At 45.8% G+C, this 27958-nt stretch overlaps 1 protein-coding gene across 10 annotated transcripts in view; it reads right to left on the bottom strand.

Annotated features, from left to right (window-relative positions):
- RREB1 (ras responsive element binding protein 1) overlaps nt 1-27958 on the bottom strand; it is a 167930-nt gene that overhangs the window by 29403 nt on the left and 110569 nt on the right. For 8 of the 10 annotated variants that reach the window (XM_057698432.1, XM_057698435.1, XM_057698433.1 and 5 more), the window contains 2 exons: nt 6217-6361; nt 5526-5662 (listed from right to left, as the gene is read on the bottom strand). In XM_057698432.1, coding sequence (XP_057554415.1) covers nt 5526-5662; nt 6217-6361 — 282 coding nt within the window. Of the gene's footprint in view, nt 1-5525; nt 5663-6216; nt 6362-13881; nt 13994-15626; nt 15643-27958 lie in introns of those variants that run through there. The other 2 variants (XM_057698440.1, XM_057698439.1) reach the window with 2 other exon arrangements.

Raw genomic sequence — 27958 nt, 5'->3', positions numbered from 1 at the left:
AAACATATTTTTGAAAGACTGCTTTGGCAAATTTCAAACATCAGGAAACGCATTTCTTTAGAATCTCAGGTTTCCCCAAAACAATCTAAGGGAAATGATGTGCAGTTCTGTAATTTAAAAATATCAAGTCCTTTCAAGCTGCTAACTGTCTGGCTTCTGCACAGTTGGATCACAACATTTGGGAGGCAGGACTCAACCAAATGTAAATCGCCATTCAGTTACCCAATCTTTACAAAAGCAAAATTAGATAAAAGTGGCTCTTTATAATGATAAAGACTAAAGGCAAAGCTGTTTCCATGTTCTCTGTAAGTAAATAGCACCTGGAAAAGCCCTGGCATTTGCTTCCTTCTCTATTTCCCTGGAACAGGAACCCATAACTGTAAGTGTTGCGAGGTTTAAAATATTAAAAACAACACACGTTCTAAATATTGGGTTGGCCAAAAAATTCGTTCGGGTTTCCCCATAACATCCTAGAAAAATCAGAATGAACTTTCTGGCCAACCCAATAACAGTATCATTAGTAAATGTTCACTGAGTGTTTGTTACAGTCTGAGGACTTTGGATGTCCCCACTTCATCCTCACAACAGCCCCCAAGTGTGTTTTCCAGTCGGGGAAACTAAGCCCAAGGTCACGGAGAGGCCAGGCACCAGTCAGGCTGCAGCTGTGGCGCTGTATGTTCAGAGCACGGTTACTGCAGGTGACCCAGCTCCTCTACAACCCACGTCACAGCCTTAAGGCCTGGGCCTGAGACAATGGCTTGACTGGCCCTGTCATCAGAACCCGTGAAAGACCTTGCTGAGAAAGTGGCAGTCACCCAGGCTGCTTCCTCGAGACACAGAATTTCTTGCTCATTATAGTGTTTTAATCGAGGGACTGACATTCCTTTTTTAAAGAGATTTCATGCTTCGTTTTTCCTGTTCTGTCTCCAGAGGCAAGAAGGGGTAAGTGCAAACAACCTCTCATCGGAGCCCCACCCGGTTCAGACATTCCTCTCCCCTCCTGCCTACCCTCCCTTGCATCCCAGCCAGAGAACTGACATCCAACAGCTGCACTAATCTCTCCCAGTTGCTGGGAGCAACAGTGACGGCCCTGTGACAGGGCCCTGGCCAGCAGCAGCCTCACCCCCGCTGCCCTCCCCACAACCAGGAATCTGCCGGGCTGCACACCACGTCCCAACGCCCCGTTAGGTCTGTTCGACCAAAGCAATGCAGTATGAAGCCAGGCAGGTCCAGGGACTGCTCAACGGGCGGGCTGGGGTGAACCGAGAAGCCAGTGGCCATGCCCGCTCTGCAAGGCTGAGTCACAGAGAGGCCCTTTGGGCAGCGTGGGACGGGGGCTGCCCTGACAAAGGCACCTCCAGCTTCTGGCCAGTCAGGGGATGGGTCTTTCCTGCCCTCAGCCCCCAGCATCGTTCTAAATCTGTTTTCACCTGGCTGAGCCTCAGACCCCAGGGACTCTTAAATATGAGATGCTGATGAGTATTCCGTTATATGCCCTCTCCCTATTTTTAGGATGACATTTAACCAGTGTGGGACCAGCGCCACGTCGATCAGTCTTAGGGTCTCCCTGTAGGTGATGGGAGTGTGTAGAGTGGGATGGGGTGCAGTGAAAGGAATCGACCACTCTGTGGAACACTTGAGAATCCTGAAGAAGGTTCTGGCACCTCTGCCCCTTTGCAGCCTGCCCTCCATACCTGCAGGCACCTGCCCTCCCCTCTGTGCAGCCGCGTGCCCCCAGAGCCCACTCGGGTCCCCCACCTTCTAACTCCTGACATAGACTTAACATTTTCCTCACAGACAACCAGGATCGATAATCAGAATGGACGGAGGAGGGCCTGCCCCAGGCAAGTGCAGGGAAGCACCCCAGCATCCGATGCAAAATGCCGAGGGAAGCTTTCCACTAACCGATCCGACCCACTATTCAATCACTCCCTCTGCTGGACCACAGGCCGCTGGTCTGTCAGGCCCTGAACTGACCCACTTCACTCTGTTATAATCACATCTAACTTTCCTCGAGTGGCCCTGTCTCCACCATCACTGCTTTTTTCTTAAGTCTGGTCAAGTGCCTGGCACACAACAAGCACTCATTCATTTGTTGGATACATTTTAATTGAAATAATTTAAAGATTGTTTATTACTCGATCTCCTTTCATCAATAGTTTTTGTTAAATTTCACCCCCGCTGCAGCCATAGTGCCACCATGACTACCTAGATGTCCCATCTCAGCCTGGTCCCCATTAGCCAGAGACTAGTCATTCAGACACAAAATGGAGGGGTGGGGTTTGTCTGCGACAAAGCCCTCCCAGCTACAGGCAGGCTTGTCCTTGGCCCACAGCTGCATGTGGGCTGCTGGGGGCTTGGATGTGCCTGTTCCATTGAGATGGGCTGCGATCCTGTCCCCCCCCACCGGAAGGCAAAGATTGTATGAGAATATAAATCACATCACTGACAACTTCTGTACTGCCGTATTTTGGATATATTGGTATATCAGCAAAGCATGACCAATTTCACTATTTCTTCTTACTTTTTAGAATGTGGCTACTAGAAAACTTAAAATGGCCCTCATGGCCCTCCTCCTGTTTGCATTGGTGGGCGCTGACCTGGACTTCCCTCCCAGCTAACTTTACTCAGGGCAGCAGATGGCCTGTTACTCTGTTCTATTCTTATAACCAGGCACGATATTCAACACCGAGACAGCCTCACACAGGGATGTCCTCTCTGCATCCACCTGCTCACTGAGCACTCTGTCTGTCACCTCCAGTCCCAAGTGCTAGCGCTCAGTAAGCCTCTGCTTCTCCTGTCTGGGGGGCTGTACAGAGGGGCAGAGTCACTGCTGGTCATGCCAGGGTGAAAGCAAACCCAACACTTGGAGCCAGAATCGCTACAGCAGTTCGTGTCTTCCTTGTGCTCTACACTTACACTTGATTAATTTGAAACACAGGGGACTGCACGAGAAAGGCCTCGGCGTTTACGTGAGTTTAGGTTTCCAACGCTTTTTATTAAGGAACAATGGGCACTGTGCCAGCTTTGGGGGTGGGGGGTAAGGGCAGGAGAGGGAGAGAAAGAAGCCAACAGCTGTTTTGAGTTATAAACTTTCTGTCTAAACTAGTAGCATCCCACTGTGGTTCTGCTGCCTTTGGGGTTTGCAAATGGAGTTGGTGCCTATTTTAGCTCTGGGTTAACAAGCAGTCTCTCCCACTAGCTACTGTCACAGTTCACTGAGGATGGGCCCTGCCGGCTCATGCCTGCCCCCATGGCATCCTCTGATAGCAGGCTATTACGTGGAGGGCAGAGCAGAGAGAAGAAAAGGGAAATTAACCATGTTCTGTAATTAACTCCTTTGGTTTCCACACACAAGCCCCACCCACCCCCACAGCAACAGCCACCAGACAGGGGACGGCCTGCTTTCCCCCCACCATGGATGCAAGGCAGCCTCATCTCATGCCACTGCCTGTCCCTGCCAGGCTACAGAACTCCTCCAGTCCACCCTCCCCAAACAAAGGATGCTATTACCAAGTGGGCAAGGGAGGACTTAAGGTTTAACTTCACAGTCTTGGAGTCACGGCAAGTGAATTATGCACCAAATCACGTAAAACAGTGAGCCAGTGTCCAAGGCAATTCCCATCTGCATCCTCTCAGAGTAGAAAGCCCAGCGGGTCCCCGGATTAGGTGCTTGTCCAGAAGGCCCTGCTCCAGGCGTGGCGTGCCCATGCCCTGGTCCTGGCCAGCACTTAAGAAGGGGACACCTGATCTTCCTCTATCACTGCTATGCACTATGCTGTGCAGGTTCCAGCTGCCCAGAAATCTCTCCTGAGAGTCAAGTTATTTTCCCTGTTGGACAGAATCATCTAGGAGACGGTAAATGAGTAGTTCCTAAGATGGTATCTGATCACAGAAAAAGCACGAAGTGAAAGAAAACCTAGGGAGGAACCCAGAGACGAGCAGTGCGTGGACTCAGGCACCCTGCAGTGCTGGCTTAGAAGCACCGATGGGGGTCAGGGGTGGTCAGGGGCAGCTGCTATTTCTGCCTCTGTCCACTCACCATGTGAGGCTCGTCTGGTCACTTTACCTCTGCTTGCTCAGGTCCTGGGACTAGAGAGCTATTTCAGTAGCCACCACCCCCCACCAGACCACATCCTGGGGATGCTGTGGATGTTAATGAAACCATGAAGTCAAGTTCCTGAATCTCTCAGAATGACAGGACCTAAGAGAGGAAGAGCCAAGTGCTTTTTCTTGGTAGACACAAGAACAACTGTTAAGAGGCAGGTTTCAGTGTCACAGAATTTTAGGCCTGAACGGGAACACAAGGACAATCTGGTCTAGCTCTTCTTCGAGGTTCAGATGCAGCTGGTCCAGACCCCATGTGAGCACAGGCGGGACTGGGACCCAGGGTCCTGACCACCAGTCCACATCCACTCGTCACATCCTGCAATTTCCCAAGACGGCACAGTCACCTAAAGACATTTTCTAGCACTTCAATTGCTGAGTTTAATCTCTTCATAAATTCTTTTTTCTCTAACGGAAAAATGTCAAGCTAATGTGATTAAGGATAATGATATTTGACACGGCTTTAAGTTACTGGACAATTAGGCTTCTCCCCCAACACAAACGTCTTTAACTGCTTCAGACCTTTTCACTCCTAAGTCACAACCAAACACATGCCCCTGGGAAGGAAATATCTGGTCCATGTATCGATGAGTCAGACAAACAGATGTCGAGATTTCTACACTCCCAAGCTGTCTACTGAAACCCAAAGCTGCAACCAAGTATGTGCTCGCCTCTGCTCTGGGAACCTTCAGCTGTGCCTCTCAGAAAGTGCTACTTTCAAGTCTCACAATGCCAGAGGCTCCCCTACAGTGCCTTAAAAATGATGCAGTAGCAGTTTCAGAGTGGCAGTTCTGGAGGAAGAGAATACCTGCTCAGCAGGAACAAAGGACTTTCTGCCTGATAAAAATGTAGGGAAGAAAGTAGGGAAGGAAAGCCGAGCTCCCCCAACTCCAGCCCCTAATTCAGCTGGAGGTCCACCTGGGATTGCTGAGGATCAGAAAAATTACATGGAGCCTGGACCAGCGGAACCATCACCTATCACTGCTACTGTGACAGGCTTCATTCAGGTCCGGTGTCCTGCAGGACAGAACTCTGTCTTGCCCCCAAATGCTTTCCTAGGTTTCTGTGCCACCAGCCCAGTCCAGACACCCATGAGCACCCGATTTGCCCTCCTCGTCCTTAACACACACCTGTCTGCTGCCCAAAGCCAGGTACTAGGAGGCTGCCCGTGGGCGGGGGCTCACGGGGACTGCCCAGGGGCCCCTGCCAGGAGCGCAGGAAGCACCGTGACCCTGGTGAATTCTCCTGGGGCTGCAGCCACCTGCTCTGCCCCTTCTCAGCCCCACCCCCACCCCCAAGCACTCAGATCGGCCTCACTGATGGCTGCACAGCCCAGGAGGGAGGAGTGGGGGGTGAGGTGCATCACGCATTGCCAGGAAGAGCCCCCGGAGCACAGCCTGTCCTGGCCGCCCTCCTACCTGAGAGGATTATCCGAGTGGGTCTCCATGTGGGTCTCTAGCCCATACTTGCACACGAACTCCTTGAAACACAGTGGGCAGTGAACAACTTCATCAGCCTTCTTCTCCATGTCCCCCGACTGCCCGTCCTCTACCATCTTAGGTGAAAGAAAAAACATGAAGTCATAAGGGAGGGCTCCCACCTGGTTTATTTCCGAGAAGCCAACACTAAATCCAGAAACTGAAAGGAAAAGGATGCCTCCCTTCTAGGTATTAAGGATGCTACTGACCAACGCTTCACATAACAAAACCTCACCGAACACTACCACCCACCCACCCACCCTCAACCCACTCATCCATAGAACAAATATTCACAGAGCACCTAGTATCTCCCAGGACTGGGAATAAAAGAGTGAGGACAAAAGAGTCCCTAATGCTTAGGAAGCTTCCACTCTAGCTGGAGAAACAAAAACGTCTGGGAACAATAAAACAAGCTCTCCAAATCATCAGTGGGCTCAGCCAGGGGGCTCCACAAAAGAAGAGCAAACAGGTACTCTTCTCTCCAGAGACCTGATGACACAGTGTGAGGAAACACAGGTTAAAAGCTTGGGATGGGTGTCTGCCAAGTCCCCAAACTGTGAAAATAAAGGCTGGAGGGATTTCTGCCAAGAGTCCCATGGGCAGGCACATCTGTGCTGGGGGCAGAGAGGACCTTTTTAGCAGGCGCTGGGTCTTCCTTCTCTGACTCCGCATCGTGACTCAGTTTCCTTTTGGAGGACAGCCGTCTGCGCTTCAGTGGGGATGGAGGGGCTACAGCCGTAGAGCTGCTGGGGTCCTTCTCGTGAATCTTCATATGTCTGAAAAGAACACATAGAGACAATGTAATTTAGCAAAAAACTCAGTTGGTTTATTTAAGATGTTGTATTTCCATCTGGGCACTGGCACTTAAATTTTCCTTAGTTAAGAGATACGCGGTAGAATTTATACAGTGACTTCTTTTTGAAAACCTTATAATCTCCTTGAACCCCTCTTAAAGCTCTCACAACGAAGTGCTATCCAAAAATGTGGCTCAGTGCCTTGCTGTCTGTTGGAAGATATTCATGAACTTCACTGGCACTAATGAGATGAAAAACTATCTGACGATCTGTTCTACTTATTCAGACAAGCTGTACTATTTTAGGACACATAATTCTATAGACAAAAGTAGTCCCAGGTACCACTAATTTGTAAGTCACTCTGTGGCCCCAGAACCCCCCCTCTGTCTACCAGCAGAATGTGTTCTCTCTCTTCTGCCTTTGGAAACATGTTGGGGGTCAAATTTGAGAAATGCTGACGGAGCAGATGTCTGAAGTGCCTGAGACCTGAATGCCTGCCCATGCTCTCCAAGGTCTCACATGGACTTGCAGATCATGAGAGTAGCTGGGACAATGGGATAAGTTACATGTTGCAACCCCGACATCTATAGGACCAGGCATACATGTATAAGAAAGTGTTACCTTAGTATGCATATGTCTGTTCCAAAAAGAGAGTTTTATGGGTGACCTGACTTAAGTGACCTTACGTTACCAAGTTCTAAAACAAACTTTCTAGGAACCAGGAGCTATAGGGAAGAAAGAATGACTTTACAAAAAGATAGTCAGTCTCAATTTCCTTGCTTTGTGACATTAAAGGTTTACTTTTCCTAATGACAATCATCATTGGTATCATCATCTCTGACCGGGGTTAAACTGTGCCAGATGTGGGAATGTAGCCACAGCTTTTCATAAATAACTCTCTGATGGGATTACCTTACTGGAGACGTTCTCAGAAATGGGAAAAGGCAGCAACGTTTTCATAAACAATCCTGTCACACTTCTAAAAAGAAGTTCTGCTCAGCTCAAGCTCACTTTTTGCTGCACCTTCTGGACAGGAGACAGGCTGGGGATGAAAGGACTGAGCTCGTGAACCATGAGCAGCAGCAGCTCAGGCTCTCGGGCCAGTGATTCACCAAGACAGTCAGGTAACGTCCCACCCACACAACCTCTGCCCCCAGGCACCACGAGTCCTCTTTCTATGAGTGTGTGGAGGTAAGAGCTGGGACATCCCTGGTTCTGGGCCCTACAGACATACTCTAGAAGGTGGAGCGGTCCCCACATCAGTCCCTGACCACACTAGCCTCAGCCTGAAGCACACCAGCCCAGCCATCCACCAGCAGGCGAGACATGGCCTAACCTCTGAGAAATGGGATTCAGGGAAAGAGGCTCAGGCCAACCCTCTGTTCACTTAGGGGGAGTCGTTGTGGTGGGCCAGACAGATCCCATGTGAGGAAATGGAATAGAATCACAGAAAACCATCATGCCCACATCCACATAATTCCTTGCTTAGATTATTAGAGAAGGATGCTTTATTATTAGTTCTCAGTCACCTAAAGCCTTGAGAAAGTTAATGGAGACAGTCTTGTTCTAAGTATCCCTTCTACTTCAAGGCTATTGGGAGTTGAGACCATCACTTAATATCAGTGTTTGGAGAAAAAAGAAAGGCTGGCAAGTTTCTTTCCACATTTATTGTATGGCACATTCCAATTTTAGAAGCGTAAAAAAATTTTTAGACATCTAAGAATTGAGTAACTGTGATAATCCTAAGGGATGTAAATTAGTACCAAACCCATCCTTTTAAGAAATCACTCAAAATTAATTTTAAAAACGAATACCCTTTTCTACGGCCAATAGACTACTTGTGCAGATAAACATGAGGCTACGAGAACCTCTGAGAATACTGGAAATCAGAGACTGACAGCTGTAAGCAGTTCAAAAGCTCATTTTGAGCTATCAGTACATCTTTTCTACCATATGACACTAATGGTCACAAGACTGATGCTTCATTATCTAGTTCCTGGGATTTACGACAAGAAGCTGTTTTCCCAGAGCAGAGGAAGAGGGGGCAGTGAGCGAGGACTCAGTGAGCATCTGCTGGGAACTTCACCCAGACTATGATTTCCATTTTGCAGATGAGGCCACTGAGGTGCGGAGGCTGATGCACCAGGGCCTCACACCTGGGATGGACCCAGGTGTGCCAACTCCAAGGTCTGTGCTTTTCCCCCAAACTGCGTTTAAAAGCCAAGCCTTTGCAACTCTGTTCTAGATCACAGGCTGGAATCTCAAGGCTCTTCCCTGAACCCAGGACACTTCCTCTCAAAGTGACTGTGGCCCAGTCAGGTAGTTGGTGCCAAACTCTAACCTACGTTCAACAGGAGAATGAAGGGCCCACAGGTCAGGCCTGGATGCTCCCACCTATAGTCCTGTGTTACTGCTAATGGCGGGGGGATGAAACCAGGTCAAGGCTGTCTCTGGGGCTTGGTGGCAAGTACAAGGCTTCTGAACACACTAGCCACTCCGGCTTCCCCGCTGAGCCCAGCTGGAGCTTCATTCTGGAGTTACCTAGAATGCTCCATTCCAGGGTTAACTCATGCCTGTTGGCCAAGACATGGGGGCTTCCCAGTCTGTCCTTCCAGCTATGGGATGACCAAACTCTGGAGGCTCTTTTAAGAACTTGATTCAGTCAATAACTGAGCTGCCAGACGCTGGGAGCTCCAGGCATTTCTGAATTTGGATGTGATCTGCAGTTAAAGACTCTCCCTACCCTGACCCCTTCTCTTCTTTCCTCCAATAGCAGGAGTGTCCACATGAGTGTCCACTTCCTCCCAGATGCTCACAGGAAGTGGAGCGAGTCACCATGACGAGCCACTAATGGCCTCTTCCCCACAAAGTGTGGCCAAAACAGAGAGGAGGGTGGGCAGGGAGATGAGCCTACTTCTCTTCTTTAGAAGATCTGAGTCTGTTTTTCTTTCAGGTTTTATTTCAAGGGCTAATTCATCCAAATTCCACGTACCCTAAGAATCAACAAATTACAACGAGCCCCAGGACTGGAAGGGAGGTGAGATGCTATCCCACCACCCACATAGCACAGAACGTTCCACAGCAGCACGCGCTGGGGGGGATCATCATTCAGTTCTGATTGAATACTTCCAGCAACGAGGACGTCTCCATTTCAACAGGGCCAGCTGTTAAAACCAGCTTCTCTGTGTCAAGTCAAAACTTCCATCCTTCCATTAAATGTCTGTCTGTCCTCAGTGGACTGACAAAGAGTCAGTCCACCTTCTCTTCTGCAGGGCAGCCCTTCAGATAGTTCAAGGTGAGGACTGCGTCTCTCCAAAGTTTCTCTTCTTATAATTGAACAACTCTGGCTCCTTCAGCCAGTGCCCCCCAGCTCTAATGGTCACACTGTTCACTAGCCATCTTGGGATACCCTCCAGTTTACGAAGAGCCTTCATGAAATGCCAGATCAGAAATGAACACCAATTTGGATGTTGTCTGAGTGCAGGGCACACACAGGGCTGGGACGGCCACGTCCTGGGGTTGTGTAAACGGAGCTGAGGTTCCCAGGTGTGAGGTTTTACTTTGCTTATTTACTTCTTTGGCTGTGTTGGGTCTTCACTGTTGTGCGAGGGCTTCACAGTGTGTGCGCTTCTCTTGTTGTGGAGCACGGGCTCTAGGTGCGCAGGCTTCAGTAGTTGCAACACGTGGATTCAGTAGTTGTGGCTCACGGGCTTAACTGCTCCTCGGCATGTGGGATCTTCCTGGACTAAAGACTGAACCCACGTACCCTGCATTGGCAGGCGGATTCTTAACCAGTGTGCCAGCAGGGAAGTCCCCCCCCGCCTTTTAAAAAAATTTTTGGCAGCACTGCATGGCATGTGGAATCTTAGCTGCCTGACCAGGGATCGAACCTGAACCCCCTGCAGCGGAGGCTCGGAGTCTTAACCACTGGACAGCTAGGGACGTTCCCTCCCCACCCCTGCCCCCCCAACCTCCAGCCCATGTGTGTTTTTAACAGCGGCGTTACACCCTCAGCTCCTGCTCAGATCCCTGTGATTTCTTCATTCAAACTGCTGTCAAGCCCTGTGTCCTCCATTCTGCACCTGAGCAGTGAGCAGCTCTTCACTTTCCATGTGGGCAAGGCTGAGAAATATGCAGTATTGCTGTGGCACAGAAAGCTGCCTCTCAACACTGGATGGGACTGAAAACTGGTAGCAACCTTTCTGAGAAGTAGCTGAGTGACAGGGATCTGAATTTTGAATACATATACCCTTTATTCCAGTAGCTCCACTTCTAGAAATTTGTCTTGAAAACTAATAATTGGACAAAGTGCAAAGATCTATGCACCAGGACTGATGTACCGTTTTAACTCACAGACGGATACACTGCAAAAACACCAACAACCACAAGATTCCTGACTGGCTGGTCTTAATATTTTACACTGGCTGCCCTGCTTTCCCTCTTGCCCTCCTGTTGTTCATTCTCTGCGAGGCAGCCAGAGTAAGCTTCTGAAACATGGGTCAAATCATATACTCCTCCACTAAACGCCTCTGATGGCCTGCTCTGAGATCTGCCTACTTCTTGGGCCTCCTTTGTTGGCACCGTATCCCAATCCCAAGGTGCTTTCGGAGGTGAGTGCTCTCTCCGGGTTCCTCAAACGCATCCGACAGCCTGGCCCTGGGGCGGGTGCACTTGCTGTGCCCTCTGTCTGGGCTGCTCCACCCCAGGCCTTCCAGGGCTGGCTCCTGCCCTCACATCCAGCGCCCCAGCCCACTCAGCACACATGTTCTCCAGCCTACGACCCAGTTTTACTTTCTTCACAGCACATACCAGTAACTGGACTGTCTCCTTGGCTCAGACTGAAAAAAGTTTCATTATAACCTTGTCTCTCTGGTTCTCTGCACTCGCCCCGGGTGGTACATAGTAGGTGGTCAGTAAATATCTGCCCAACGGCTGGCTGGATGAGTAAACAAATGAATCGGTAACTGTTGAACCACTGACTGACGGATGAATGGCGGGTGGACGATGGATGGATGAAGTGTACACAGAAAATCTGCCACCCTTGCAGCGTCACTACCACACATGTCCTCAGGTTCCACTCACCTTACTAGAATTTAATGTGTGCAAACCTGACACGAGATTGTATAGAAAACAGTGTCACAGTGAAGGGACCTCAATGAGGAATACCCCAAAGATCAACATGAGGACACAGGGTAGTTTCTTCTCTTATTGGAACTCATCTGTGTTTATGCATTCAAAACTACACCTACATCCACAATAAGGAGAAGTTAATGTAAAGTCAAAGTAAATATCTGCTTTCTGTATATAATCCTAGAAATTTCCTTTGGAGGCATGCCACATCAACTGTAGAAATCCTGCCACACTGTGGTCTAAGGAAGGAATTTTAACACAAGTCTTTCAGAAGTCAAGTGAAATTTCCCCCCATTCTTAAATCTGCAGTAAATGAACAATAACAAATATTGGAGATGCTTTGAAAACAAGGGGGAAAAAAATCTAAACCTGAGTACTTTTTAGTACTGATCAGAGCTCACTCTGAATTCTGGGGTGGTATATTTTCAGCTCAAAGTTTCCCTCCTGTAAATGTTATTATCTAACTTCTAAAATGTGAAATGATCCATTTTAGCTAGGGTGGGCTGCCTATAAGAATACTGAATATATCAGAGCTAAAACTACTACACTTGTATAAGAGCTGAATGCCAATCTAGTAACTCAGAGCAGACAGACGGATTCCTAAAGTTCATCCCTCCCTCTTCCCCCAACTTCTTCGCTTCTAGTTCCAAATACAGTACAAGAATTTTCTACTGACCTTTCTTAGGTGTGATTTGGAAATGGAGGTAAACCCTTAACTGTTCAAGCAGTGGCTTGCTCTGAGAATGAAGCAGGAATTTAGCAGGTGAAAAAGCAAATCTGCATGGGGAGATGATATAGTAGGTGGGGTGACCATGTGACGGCCATGAACTCTCGGGGCAGTTCTAGAGCATCGAGACATTTTATAAATTTATTTATTTATTTATTTATTGGCTGCGTTGGGTCTTTGTTGCTGCACACGGGCTTTCTCTAGTTGCTGCGAGCGGGGGCTACTCTTCATTGTGGTGCGCAGGCTCCTCATTGTAGTGGCTTCTCTTGTTGTGGAGCACGGGCCCTAGGTGCATGGGCTTCAATAGTTGCGGCATATGGGCTCAGTAGTTGTGGCTCAGGGGCTCTAGAGCACAGGCTCAACAGTTGTGGCGCACGGGCTTAGTTGCTCCGCGGCATGTGGAATCTTCCCAGGGCAGGGCTCGAACCCGTGTTCCCTGCATTGGCAGGCAGACTCCTCACCACTGCGCCACCTAGGAAGTCCTATCGAGACATTTTAAATGCTACCATCTAATAACCATCTAGTAACCACGGAGACTCCGCTAGTTACTCAGGTACCTTAGCTTCAGTCTGCATCTATAAAATGGGGATAATACTGCCAGTCTTACAGAGCACCGGTTTGCAAACTGACCAGAGGCACTGGCATTACCCAGGGGCTTGTTACAGATGCAAATCCAGGCCTGGTCGCAGACCTGCAGACTTGGAGGCCAGGGCCTGGCACCAAGGGTTTCCCTCCAGCGATACCCATGCCTGCTCAAGCATGACAACCACTGGATCCCAGTTAAATTTTTCAACCATTTGCACTGGTCACAGGTCAGTTAACTATCAGACTACCATGTTGACATTTTTTGGATGCAAGCATTAAACCTCTCCCAGGCTCACTCTGCAGTTTACCAGCAGCCCTGCACAAGTTTACCAGGTATAAATACATAACAAAAAACGGGGAAATTTAACCTTCTTATCTTGAGGGTAAAATCCTTTGAAACACTTTCAACAAGTTTAAAGGACCACCTAGTAGAAGGTGTCTCCATGGCAGATCTCAAAGCTTCTTCAAGCTTTCCCGTGTCTAATTCGTGAGTGAAGGTCAAGTTCAGGCAAGGTCTAGACACTTCCAGTGTTTGCTTGCTTCTCAGTCTGAATTTTCGCATAGGTTTACTGATCTAGGGGCTGAATTATTTGATCCTCTCAGTGAATGGCATCATGAGGAAGGTCACTCTTTCAGTAAACAGGACACGAACCGTACACAAAACCAGCACCCTGCACTGCTCAGGGCCCCGCCAGGCTGAAGTCAACAGGTTCACACAGGTTTTTTCAGCCTGATTATAAGACACCTCCCTGTCCGTACCCCGTGCTAACTTTGCTTTTACAACAAAGTCTTATGATACCAAAGAGGGAATGAATGAGACTAAGAGGCATCGCAGCCCTACAACCTACTTTTTGGGCTGAAGAAAAGTAAAGACTTGTGTGCATTCCCTAACAGATGTTGAGGGGAGGAGTTTCAGGGTGCAGAGCCGAGAGTGACGCCCTTTAGTCAATCTCGCCCTGTGCTGGCAAGAAAGGGTGGGGAATGGAGACAGAGATGGACGAGGGGCCAGGGGAGGGGGGAGCTCTTCCCCATGTGGCTCCACCTGTGAGCCCAAAGGCACCTTCTAGTAATTCGGGTGTTGTTCGGGTTCAGTCATGCTTATCCAGAAGGCAGGTCACGCCAGCTGTGCCAGGGTGTGGAGGAAGGTTTGACGATGGTGTAAGTAAGCAGCCTTGCAGCCTGAAGAGACAGCACCCTTGGGAAAGTTCAGAAGGCAGACCTCAGGGCAGCGTCCCCCGCTGTCCACCAGCCGGCTGCAGGAATCCTCTGTCAGGAGCTCCCAGCAACCCCCCACCACCCCCCCATGGGCCTCTGCCACGGGCCACGTGGCCAGTGGGGGCTGCAACAAAGGAGGTTTCCTCCCACTACCCCTGCCTCCACTCAGGGGCAGAAGATGACACGTCAGCCTTCCCCCGCAGCTCCTCGTCCCCCCAACTCTCCCTAGACACATCCCAAGAGCAGACACTCTCTCTCCTGACTGCAGCCTAGTGCTCTGGTGCTGCCAGTGCGAGGATGATTCGAAACTGTGGGAAAAGTTAAGGAGTCTTAATTCAAGGCAGGGTGTACCCGGGGTTCAGGTCCACATTACTCATTAACAAACAAATGCCTTTGCACTCTCCCCTCCACCGCTCCTCAGCCCACAGAGGCTCTCCAGCCTGACTCAGGGCGCCGGCTCCAGCTTCCCGACGTCTGCTCCCCCATCTCTGGGTTCCTTCTGCACCTTAGTCTTGTGGGAGACCTTGGTACAAACACTTCCTCACTGATGGACAGGGACGGGGTCATGATGTCTGGAGAATGTTCCCCTCCCGTCCCCGTTCTCTCGGCCATCCTTCGCACTGGAGAAAGGCCGCTCTGGCTGCTGCGTCCCTTCCCGGCTTCCACGCCAACACTGGGAGCCGCTGACTTCAGAACAGAATCGAGGAACAACGTTCTCTGGTTATCGACCATCTACTTAGACAACAGAGGGCCCGCACCGCGTGCTCTCAAACCCGTCCTCCTCTCCTGACTTTCAAATCCAGTGCAGGGAGCTTGGCAGTCAGCCCATGTCAATAAATATCAACTTGTAAAAAGTCTTTATTCTAGACCCTGTTCCTAACAGCCATGCCTTTGAATCCAAATACCCTGTACCCTCCTGTACTTCTCTCCCCCTTTGCCTGCCCTTGTTTTGCTAAAATAATCTTTCATTTGCTATAATACTCTCCATATATTATTTTGCTCCCTTGCTTATAATACCCACAAAGATACTCACTACCTATTTTCATGTAAAATTACAGATTCTGAAAAAAACAAACTAAAGACCCCAGAGGCTGGATGAGCTAACTGCTCTCTCATGCAAAGAGAACTCTCTCATTTACGCAGAGCTGAAATCGGCCTGCTGGGCCGTCCTGTGTTAACCCAGAGAATGAGAATGACCACTTCCCCCTTTACAGCCCCGAGGTAGGTATTTCAGGGCAGCCATCATGTTGTATGGACTCTTCCTTTCTCTGGGCCAAACTCCTCCATTTCTTCAACCTTCCCATACAGCCTGGGGGCCTCTCCCACACTTAGAGCTGGCCATGTCCCAGGAGTGACTCGTACCTTTGGTCTTGGGTGATGGAGGTCCTCAGCCTGGAGCCATCACCTCTGAGGGAAGCAACAGCCATCCCCCCATCCCACCCCCACAGAAGGCCCCTCCATAGCAAACAGCTAAACAACCACAGGCAAGCCAATTCCCAAACCAACACTTTACAGTAGAATGGAAACACGCAAGGCACTCAGACCTTTTCTCACTTCGGCCCTGAAGGGGGTTCACCTTAACCTTCTTACCCAACGGCAGAACCCAGTCATTCACATCCTTTCTCGGCGAGGAGGAAGAGATGACCACCTGGGTAATAAGGGGACCAAGGCACTGCACGCTGCTCCTCAGTCTTTTCCAAAGGAGGAACGGGAAGTACTCGGGCCAGGCCATTCAAGATGGCCTGCCACACTGCAAGGAGAAGGCAGGTGTCGGTGCGGGTGCAGGAGGTCACCACCACTGCAGGGACACCATCCTCTACAACTTAGGGGCCAGCAAGAGACAGAGAGAAAATGAACAGGGCTCCAGAGATAAACCTCACCCGTGAAAACCAACTAGACCACAGAGCCCTTGTCTGTGTCTGTGGTGCTTACAGTCCCCACTATCTAAGTGGGATGAAGGCCGGCTGGGGGTGACACACAGGACCACATGATGTGCTGCGGGGAAAGGGGTTGGGAAAGAGGGTCCAAGACGTGCTTGTGCCCTTGGCTGAATCCTGAGCCATCGCAGACCTCAGCCTTCCCACCTGCAAAGCCAGCACAGCCTCCCGAGGGCGCTGGGTTATACAAGCTCGGAGGGTGAGACTGGAGTACAGTCGCGCCATCCCAGTGAACCCATTGTGCAACCGCATCTCCGGTTTAAGGAAACACAAACTCTCCCCCACTGAAGGCCAACAAGCTCTCCATCAACCCAGAGCCCTGAAGGAAGCAGAGGAGAAAGGCCACCAGCACATACACGACGCCCTGAGGAAGAGAGCGAGGATCCAGGGTGGTGAACACACGTGCTGAGATTTTTGTGCTGCTTGTTCACTTTTGGGGGGGCGGGGGTGCAGAATTCGCTGCTAATCACCTTCCTTAACAAATCAGAAAAAACTTGACAGTTTCGATGTTTGCTAGCACCAGCTTGTTCAGCCCAAACAGGTTGGACAGGTTGAATATTTAAACAAAGGCGGAAAAATGCAAGGTATAAAGCAGGACGTGCTGCATGGCTTGCAGCCAGCGCCCTGCAGGTTTAAGTTTGTGATCCATCGCTGGCAGTCGGGCTCCTCCCCCCCTTCCTCCTCACTTTGTTACTTTCACATTATAAAACTAAACGGGACACACACTCAGGATCTGCTCAAAGTTCTCGGGCCATCAGATGAGGGGAGTATGTAGAGAGGGGAACAGAGGCCAGCTCTCCGTGCCGCGTCTCCCCCCAGCAAACACACCTTGCCTCCCGTGACCTGATTCCCAGCGTGCACAACTGCCAGGTTGCTCAAGTGTGGGCAAGCAAGGATGCTCCAGATTTTGATGCCATTTACCAGTTTTACCTGGTACAATCGAGCTTTCGAAACAGTTCGACAAGATAAGTCAAAAATACCATAGCACCTGCACCCAACATTTCTTTCATGTCTGCTTCATCTCCAAAAACAAACTGATAGACAAATACCACCTCTGCCAAAACAGAAGAAAAGCTAGGTTGTAAACCTTCAGCATCCAGTCGGCCAAATGCTAAGAAACAATTTAGTTAGGAAGCAGATCATAAACTGACACAAAGAAAAACACTTGGCTGGTGTTTACCAACTCTCTGCGCTCTGACAGTCCTATGAACAAGCTCTCCCCAGCATAAGTGAACTTGAAACAGTCCCTCAGAGGAAAACGCAGAATCAGAAGTGAGAGGCAGCATGAGGACATATTTCAAATATCCTTTCATAAATAAATAAATAAAATAAGCTCTGCTGAAGGGGTTAACGGGATATTAGAATAGAGAAAACACAAAGCGGAAGGAAAAATATTTTGCAGGATGTCAGTCTAGCAAACATAAAACAGGCTGCCCAACAGACTGTCAACTGAAATCAGTCAACTTCCACCTTTGCTATTCTCTTACACTTTGTATCTTATGTGAAGAATAAAATTCTGTGACAAATCACTCTGATCTGTTCTTTTTCTCAGAGAAGAGTGGTAGCTTTCTACTACCAGCAAATTTCTAAAATGTAAAGTAAGAATTCTGAAAAGGACCATAGACTCTCACATAATAGTATAAGTGCAAATCCACACGAAAAGTAGAACAAGCAATCCAAAACAGCAGACGTGTTCAGATAATAATGAGGACATGCACACTTCAGAAAAGGCGCATGGCACACACACAAAACCCTGCACTCACCGCCACGTTCCGATGGCACAGCCAGAACTCCTCATGGTCAAAGGGCACTGAGTCTATTTTCTTGGATTTATAAATACTCATGCTCACTGTCATGGAGGGGGAACTTTCCTCAGGGAGAAGAGAAAGGAATATCTAATGTCTAATATGTTATGTGAGCCAGAGGCTTGGGTATATATTATAGCACTTAATCCTCATAACAACAACTTCTGTGAGCAAAACTTCACCCCTGTTACAGATGAAGAAACCGACGCCCTCTTCCCCATTCTGTGGCGCATCCTTTATCAGCCATAGCCAGAGAGGAAGGAAGAGCTCTCAGAGGATCCACAGAGAGTCTGCCTTTATGTAAACAACTATTTAAGTTAAAAGCATACAAATTTCAATTCCAGCCAATGAGATGTGAAGAAAGGCTAAAAACATTTAAATATAATCAAACAATAAACTCATTTGGTGAAAGATTAATAATACTATTGGGGGAAAGTGGTAACTTCGACACTTTGCTGTGATAAATAGATTTACAAATATTCATTCTCAAGGGGAAAATTCTGGGCCTCTTAATAGTGTAGACTCTAAAGAGAGTGAAAAGCATTAAGTGGAATGATCACGGAATGGGGTATTGTACTTCAATGACTTTTTCTGGTTAAAAAGAAAAAAGTTTTGGGACTTCCCTGGTGGTACAGTGGTTAAGATTCCATGCTCCCAATGCAGGGTCCCCAGGTTCAATCTCTGGTCGGGGAACTAGATCCCACATGCGTGTCGCAACTAAGAGTTTGCATGCCACAACTAAAGAGCCCGCCTGCCGCAACTAAGACCCTGGCAACCAAATAAATAAAAAAAATATTTTTTAAAAAAAGAGGAAAGTTTCAACCCTTGTAATAGAAAAGGCTTTCTAAACTATACCCAAAGCATGTCTGACCATTTCAGTAGAGTACTAAATATACCAAAACTGCCTTGACACCCAAGTACTACCAAGAAACTACCAAATAATCACGGAACACCCGCCAGCTATGAGGATCACAAGTGCAGCACAGTTCATACAATTGTACTGTGTACATGACATTAAAATCTCATTCACACAAACCCCTCACCAATCTTTAGAGGGCTGCAATGTTTATCATTTTCTAAGTGGACCTGAATGTGTACAGACCTCTGAGCATCCCTGAAAGGTATTTTCTTCTGATTTGACTTTCCCCCTAAGGAACAGACACTTGGTTATAGATAAGAAAAGTGTTATTACATAATCATTTTTTCCCTTCTCTTTATAGAAATATTTCCAAGGAAACAAAATGTTCATATCGTCCTGGATTGGGTGCCCACAAACTTTTATCCTAAAATAAATTTCTTCCAATGTGAGCGGACTCAATACCTTCCTTCCCTCCAGGGAACATGCCAGGGAGCAGGCACCTGTGATTAAGACTCATTTCAAGAAGGAACTGGCCGAGCCTCTGCATGGGCACCTCCACTCTTGAGAAGTAGCAGGTACAAAACTAGTGACAGGGGCCTTCAGAAACTCAATTATTACCATGACTGATTTTCACAGGGCCCTTCCTCTTGCTGGGCTTGGAGAGTAAAGAAGTGACCCTTCCAAGACACTGTCCTATCTCTTTTCCTTCTGTCCTTCAATGCCGGCCACCTGTTCAGATACCCAAGTTCAGTAGCACATGCCAAGGGCTGGCCGTGCCTCAGCATCTGAGAGTAGTGTGCTAAATTCAGAGCCTCCGTGGTCTCATTTGTCACGGAGTAGGTCACATTTCTGTGCAGCGAATGTTTTCTTCCAGCATAATAGGAACACATAAGCCTCTGTTCCTGAAGACTGTCCATTATCCAGTGGCATCCTCAGGGCTTGTGCCTCCTGTACTTAGCAATGGACAAAGGCATGCCCATTGCAGGAGGAAAGCAAGACAACCAGATGATACTCTAGGGATGTCCCTGGCCTCACCTTCACCTTCTAAACACATGCCTGAAATGGTAACACGTCCCGGCTCTTTGGAGGACATGTCATCCTCTAAAGGATGTATTTCCCAAAGGATGAAGCCCGGAAAGCTTGCTCCTTTCAGGGCCTCTCTCTTGTGTGTCCTCAACATGACATGGACTCCAAGACTTTCTTTACAGCTTAAAAGTCTAGAGTTTGTAAGATGAGGAGCAAAGTGGAAATTAATTTCCTATTTTCCAAGGCAATTATAGTCTGCAGAAGAAAAATAACCATTTCAGAGGTCTGGTTCTTCCCAAGTGAGATCCGCTGCAATCCTCTTTCAAGCATCATCACTTTTTCATAGCTCTGCCGTCCGGCACTTTCTGGAAAGTTTTGCAAACTGCAAAGCTCAGTGCCCTTTTTCCTACACTGAGCTCTCCCAGAGGGCGTGCTCTGGCTCAGTTTCCCAAGTTTGTTTTGGAAGACAAGCACCGCTCAATCCAAGTTTTCAGCATGAGAGCAACTGATAAAAGAGTTCTGGGAAGATCAAAGCTGGAGCCACGGTGATGTTTCCACGATACAGGTTTTGCACTGTGATGGCAGCCTGTTATTCTGCTCAGGAACTAAGTGCTGGTTACAGAGGCCTGGGATAAAGGATTTTCAAACCTTACAAACATGAGAATCTGCAGACAGGGAAGTGGCAACTTGAAAAACTGCACCAGATATGGTAACAAATTGAGAAGGTCTCTCCCCCAACCTTTTTCAAAATGAGCTAAAATTTGCATCACTCTAGTCTCCTGACTTACTAAATATACAATTACTTTTAAATATCATTTAAATGTATTTACTGGAATTAAATTATAATAACTTATGGGCTGTATCAGAGCTACAGTGCAACTACCAACACAACAACACATAATATAATTTAACTTGCTCTCTGATTCTGTGAAGTTTGTTTCTCTTTTACCAATATAATAATTCTACTGGGTTGATTGTGTGTTGATGGTCCTCTCATAAAACTAAGGTAAATGAAACTCTACAAAAAGGCTGATTAGCCTAATAAACAAAGATAACAAACACACTCATTAAATGACTAGCAGCCAAAGGAGATAGAGTAAGCTGCTTTATAAAGTGGGTGGCTGCAAAAAGTACCTCATTATCAGCCACAAATAACCTGAAACTGAAAAGGATGTAGTTCTGGGGTCCATGTTGTGCTATGTGTGATGAGGCTCTCTGGGTGAGGAAGCAACAAAAACCCAGGGTGGAGCCCAGATGTGCCTTCTACACAGGCTGATCAGCCGTAAACCCTGGGAAGGCGGGGCTTATCCAGGAGAACACGCACACAGAGGTGTGAGGCACGCGTGCACATGTGCAGACGACCCTCGGAGCAGGAGGTGAGCAGGAGGCCGAGGGAAGGCGCACTAGGAGTTCCCAGACTAGCCTCGTGGAATCAGGCCTTGGAGAACCCGCACCACAGGGACTCACGTCACAGCAGGAATCTTACTGAATTTGCATCCCTGAGGGGAGGGACTGAAAATCAGAGCACAGAGCCGTGTCACACGAAACTGGCACAGGAAAGGGGGCCCAGAGCTGGTTAGAGACAAGGCAGAACGGGGCCTTGGGGGTGGGTGCCCAGGTCTGGGCTCAGCATGGGCTCCAGAGCCCCCACCGTGAGCTCCTGGCTCTACTGACGGCAGCTGTGGCCACAGACCTTGGGGAGCAGCAGCAGCCAAAGGAAAATGAGAAACAGAACTCTGGTCTTGAGCAGCACACACACACTCTACTGACTTCCTTCCAGGCTTTGAAAGTCCAGCAAGGATGCAGCTCATCAGGATTTAGGTTTTCACTCTTCTTTTTAATTCCTGCACACACATCCCAGGGCAGCTCCAGACCCTGACTGATGTAACACAGGTATGTGCTTAGGAGAGATCACAGCTCACCATTTGAGTATCAAATTCTGGAACAGATCCACTGGGATAAATAAATCTAACTCTACTCTCTCTGGCACACTTTTGTAAGTGTTTTCACATTTTTACAATTTTTTTTTCAAAAGTACAGTTTCACCAACAAATGAAGGTGGTAATGATTGTGATTGATTATCGAACACCAAATGTTCTTTTAACCCATTGTTTGCAATTTTCTACAGAGAAAACAATATATGAATAGTTAGTCACTGTATTTTCCTTCTGTGGCACATACAACATTAGTGACCATTTATTTAAATTTATTTATAAGTACTAATTAACTAACATTATCCTAAGTGCTTTGCATGTATTAATTTATGAATCTCCACAATGTTCCCATTGGTACAGGTATTACTACCTTCTAAAGAGGAATAACCAAGACACAGAGAGGTCAAATAACCTGCTAGGGTCACACAGCCAGGAATGCATACCTCTCAAAGATTATCACAAGGGTGCCTTCAGCTCTGAAAATACAAACTCAAACATCCCTCACCTAGGACATTTCCCTAGTACACTGTAGGCCTTCACAATGCTTTCTCAAACACTGCATTTGAGTACAAGTTCTAAGTGAGGTTTTACCATGCCATTTTGGTAAAGTATAGAAAAATCAAGAAATCTCTGAAAAGTTCTGCAGAATTAGGACTAGAATTCAGCCCCGAACAATTCCTCCTCTCCTCCAAATCAAGATGACTCACAATAAAACTCGCACAAAATTCAAAATTAGCACAAACATCCATAAAGCCTGCTTTAAAAAATACTTATAAATAGTAATTTACAAACAACTCCAACATACATTGTGCATAAATGAGAAATGTATCTTAGGGTAATATCGGGTTGGGCTATGAAAAATTCAATATAATTTATAACAACACACTATTATAAAAATCAATAAAAAGTGATTCCATGCTCACCAAAGAGAGTGTAATATGCTAGTAGGGTGGCTCAAACAGCTTGACATTGAAAATCATGCTCTACAACAACATGGGATTATTATGAAAGAGGCACTTTTTTCTCATACGCAAAGTGACATGAAAGCTGGATCAATTACTCCTCGTGGCCTCTAAGCCTGACAGCCTATATGTTCAAACCTCGGCACTGACTCTGATCCTAAGCAAGCTTCCTCATCTACAAAATGGGACAACAACTGTACAAACCTTATAGGTAGATCGAGCACATAAAGATAAATGAAGATCAATGAGGAAACAGAAGATGAACAATGTATAAACCAGCTGGAGCTGACAGTACATGGAGAAAACACTCCACCCAACAGCAGCAGCACACGTCTCACACACATGGGACACACTCCAGGACAGATCATGTGCTGGGCCATAAAGCCAGCCTTAGTAAACTAGAAACTTGGAGTCACAGACAGCACGGCCTCAAGCTCCAATGGAATGGAATCAGAAACTAATAACAGGAATGTATGGGAAGCTGTAAATAAGTGGAAATTGAACACACTCCTAAATAACCAAAGAAGAAATCACAGGGAAATTAGAAAATACTTTGAGATGAATGAAAAAGAAAACACAACCCACACAAATTTACGGGATATGATGAAAGCAATGTTTATAGGGAAATTTAAAGCTTTTAAATGCCCATATTAAAAAAGTTCTCAAATAAATAGTTCTAATCTTCTATCTTAAAACACAAGAAAGAGAAGAGCAACCCTAAACCTAAAGCAAGCAGGAAGGAAACAACCATATTTAGAGTGGAAAATTAATGAAGTAAAGAACAGAAAAACAGAGGAAAAATCAACAAAATCAAAAGTTGTTTCTTTGAAAAGACCAATAAAATTGTCAGATGTTCAGCTGGACTGACTAAGGAAAAACACTGAGAAGACTCAAATTATTAAAACCAGGAAAGAAAAGAGGAGATATTACTACTGACCTTAAAGAATAAAGAGGGTTGTGAGGGGCCACTTTGAACAACTGCATGCCAACTAATTAGATAACTTAGACAAAATGGCTAAATTTCTAGAAAAGACATAAACTACTGAAACTGACTCAAGAAACAGAAAAAAGTGAACAGACCTATTACAAGTAAAGAAACTGAATTAGTACTTTAAAAACTTCTCAGAAATAAAAGCCCAGATGGCTTCACTGATGAGTTCTACTACATACTCAAATAAAAATAAATACCAACTCTTCACAAACTCTTCCAAAAAAACAGAGGAAAGACTAAAAGGCAACCCTCAGAATGGGAAAAAATAATTGCCTATGAAACAACGGACAAAGGATTAACCTCCAAAATATACAAGCAGCTCATGAAGCTTAATACCAAAAAAGCAAATAACCCAATCCACAAATGGGCAGAAGACCTATATAGACATTTCTCCAAAGAAGACATACAGATGGCCAACAAACACATGAAAAGATGCTCAACATCACTAATTATCAGAGAAATGCAAGTCAAAGCCACAATGAGGTAGCACCTCACACCAATCAGAATGGCCATCATCACAAAGTCTGGAAACAACAAATGTTGGAGAGGGTGTGGAGAAAAGGGAACTCTCCTGCACTGTTGGTGGGAATGTAAGTTGGTACAGCCACTATGGAAAACAATTTGGAGGTTCCTTAAAAAACTACAAATAGAACTACCATATGATCCAGTCATCCCACTCCTGGGCATATATCCAAAGAAAACCATAATCCCAAAAGAAACATGTACCACAATGTTTATTGCAGCACTATTTACAATAGCCAGGACATGGAAGCAACCTAAATGCCCATCAACAAATGAATGGATACAGAAGATGTGGCATATATATACAATGGAATATTACTCAGCTATAAAAAGGGATGAGATGGAGCTATATGTAATGAGGTGGATAGAACTACAATCTGTCATACATAGTGAAGTAAGTCAGAAAGAGAAGAACAAATATTGTATGCTAACTCACATATACGGAATCTAAAAATGGTACTGATGAACTCAGTGACAAGAACAAGGAAGCAGATACAGAGAATGGACTGGAGAACTCGAGGTATGGGAGGGGGCGGGGGGTGAAGGGGAAGCTGAGACGAAGCGAGAGAGTAGCACAGACATATATATACTACCAACTGTAAAATAGTCAGTGGGAAGTTGTTGTATAACAAAGGGAGTCCAACTCGAGGATGGAAGATGCCTTAGAGGACTGGGGCAGGGAGGGTGGCAGGGACTCGAGGGGGGGGAGTCAAGGAAGGGAGGGAATACGGGGATAAGTGTATAAAAACAGATGATTGAACCTGATGTACCCCCCCCAAAAAAAATAAAATAATAAAAAATAAAAATAAAAAAAAAAAAACAGAGGAGGGGGGAATATTTCCCAACTCACTCTGAGGCTAGTATTACCCTGATAGAAAAATACACAAGGACATCACAAGAAAACTACAGATCAATATCTCTTGGCCTATAAATATAGGCAAAAATCTTTACCAAAATACTAGGAAACCCAATCTAGCAACGTATGAGAAAATGACTATACATTGTGACCAAGTGGGATTTATCTCAGGAATAAGGTTAGTTTAACATCCAAAACAGAATAAAAGACAAAAACAACTCAACCATCTTGACAGATGGAGAAAAAAGCCTTTGACAAAATCTAACACCTTTTCATGATTAAAAAAAATAACACCAAGCACACTAGGAAGAGAAAGGAACTTCTTCCAGCTGATAAAGGGCATTTATGAAAAACCTCCAACTAATAGCATATTTAATGTGAAAAGACTGAATGCTTCTTCCATAAGATCAGAATAAGACAAGGATGTCTGTTCTTTTCACTTCTATTGAACATCACACTGGAGGGTCTAGCCCAGGCTAGCAGGCAAGAAAAAGAAATAACAGCTTTCAAAGGAAAAAGGAAAACTATCTCCATTTGCAGGTGACATGATCTTAGATATAGAAAATTCTAAGGAATTCACCAAATAATTATTAGAACGAATAAACAAAATCAGAAGGGTTGCAGGAAACAAAACGAATATAAAATTTGAATTGTTATTTTTATACATTAGCAACTAACAATCAAAATACAAAATTAGAAAACAATTCCATTTATATCACTAAAAAGAATAAAACACTTTGGAATAAATTTAACAAAATGAATATAAAACTTGTACTCTAAAAACAATAAAACATAGTGGAAAGAACTCCATTAAGACCCAAATAAATGGACAATATCCCACGCTCAAAGATTTAACAGTTAGATGGCAATGCCCTCAAACTGACCTACACATTTTGCAATCCCTATAATTATTCCAGCTACTTTTTTTTTTACAGAAATTGATAAGCTGACTCTAAAATTCACACAGAAATGCAAGCAACCCAGAATAGCTAAAACAATCTAGAAAAAGATCTAAGTTTAGATTCACACCTCCCAATTTCAAAACTTACCAAAAGCTACACTAGTCAGTACAGTGTTAGGCCTCAGGACAGACATACAGATCAATGGAACAGAACTGAGAGTACAGAAATACATCCTTAAGCTTATCGTTAACTGAATTTTTTTTAAGCTCTTTATTGGAATATAATTGCTTTATACTGTTGTGCCAGTTCCTGCTGTACACCAAAGTGAAATCAGCTGTATTTATACATATATCCCCATATCCCCTCCCTCTGGCGACTCCTTCCCACCCTCCCTATCCCACCCCTCTAAGTCATCACCCATCATCGATTTGATCACCCTGTGTTATGCAGCATGGGTAACTGAATTTTTCTTCTTTCCTTTTCTTTTTTGGGTACCCCAGATGGGACAGTTAAATGAATTTTGATAAAGGTGGTAAGACAATTCAATGGGGGAAAAGAAATTTTTAAACAAATAGTACAGAAGACTGAACTTGGATTCCTTCCTTACACTATGCACAAATATCAACTTAAAATTAATTGTAGACTTAAATTAAAACTAAAATTATGAACAAGATTTCACTTCACACCTACTGGGGCGGCTGTAATGAAAAAGACTGATAGTAACCAGTGTTGGCAAGGGTGTGTAAGACTGCAGCCCTCACACACTGCTGGGGAGGATGTGAAACGATGCAGCTGCCCTGGAAAACAATTTGGCTGTTCCTCAAAATGTTAAACGTGGGGTTACTGCATGACCCAGCAATTCCCCTCTTAAGTATCTACCCAAGAGAAATGAGACACGTGTCCACACAAAGCCTGTATAGGAACGTTCACAGCAGCGTTATTCATAATAGCCAAAAAGTGCAAACGACTAAAATGTCCACCAACTGATAAAAAGGTGAATAAAATGTGGCGCTGTCCATACAATGGACTGTTATACAACAATAAAAAATAACGAAGTCCTGATAGATGCTACAACATAGATGAATCTTGAAAATATTAATGTTAAGTGAAAGAAGCTGGTCACAAAAGACCACATGTTATATGGAAAGCCCAATATAGGTGAATCCACAGAGGGAAAGCAGATGAGTGTTTTCCTAGGCCTGGAGCGTGGGAAGTAATGAGAGGTGACTGCTAACGGGTATGAGGTTTCTTTTTGGGGTGATGAAAATGTCCTAAGTTTGAGTAGGAGAAAGTGGGGAAACCGCCCAAGAAGAGAACAGGCTAAACCTCTAGGGCCAGATTTTGAGAGGTCAAATACACAAGGGACAAAGGACTTTTTTTTTTTTTCCAGGGGGGATAAAAGGAGCAGGCAAAACAAAAGAAACGGCAGACAGAAGGTAGAATGATGTGAACAGGCTGATGTGGAGGGTAAAAAGCAAAAAGCTAAAATGTAAAATATATTAAAAAACGTTGACAGTATTCACTTCCTCCTTTACACCCAAAAACACTCCTGGGAGGACACGAGGGGCAAAGGGGATTGGAATTTATATGGAACAAAAACCAAAACACTTCATCAAAATCCTTTAAAATACTGATACCTTTTACAATGTCATACTCTACCCTACTTCTAGGAATTCTAGGAATTCAGCCTGAGAAACCCATAGGATTCTAACTATTGCAGCATCACGCAGACATGCAAATAACAGTAACAAATAACACTGGCTGACTGCCCACCGTGTGCTAAACTCATCTCCTAATCCTCATCCTGGTCCAAAGAAGTGAATACTATGAAAAATCTCATTTTAAAGAGGAGAGTGAGGTATAAAGGTTATGCAACTTGCTCAAGGATGGAAAATTTACAAGTAGCAGAGCTGAGATCTGAAATCAGGAGCCTAATTCCCAAAAGCCAGAAATTTAACACTATACCAGCATGTCCCAAATACACCCTCAGTGGATCATAAAATGGTATTAGGTGGAATAAACTGGACCATCTCATCTGAGTATTTATATATGATAAAACATCAATTTCACAACTATGTAAAGTTTATTTTGAAATAAATATGTAAAAAAATGTTTTAAAAGAAATCAA

Source organism: Hippopotamus amphibius, chromosome 11, assembly GCF_030028045.1.
Source record: "Hippopotamus amphibius kiboko isolate mHipAmp2 chromosome 11, mHipAmp2.hap2, whole genome shotgun sequence".
NCBI lineage: Eukaryota > Metazoa > Chordata > Mammalia > Artiodactyla > Hippopotamidae > Hippopotamus > Hippopotamus amphibius.
The sequence above is the reverse complement of the archived record's forward strand: the minus strand, read 5'-3'. Positions and strand labels throughout refer to the sequence as shown.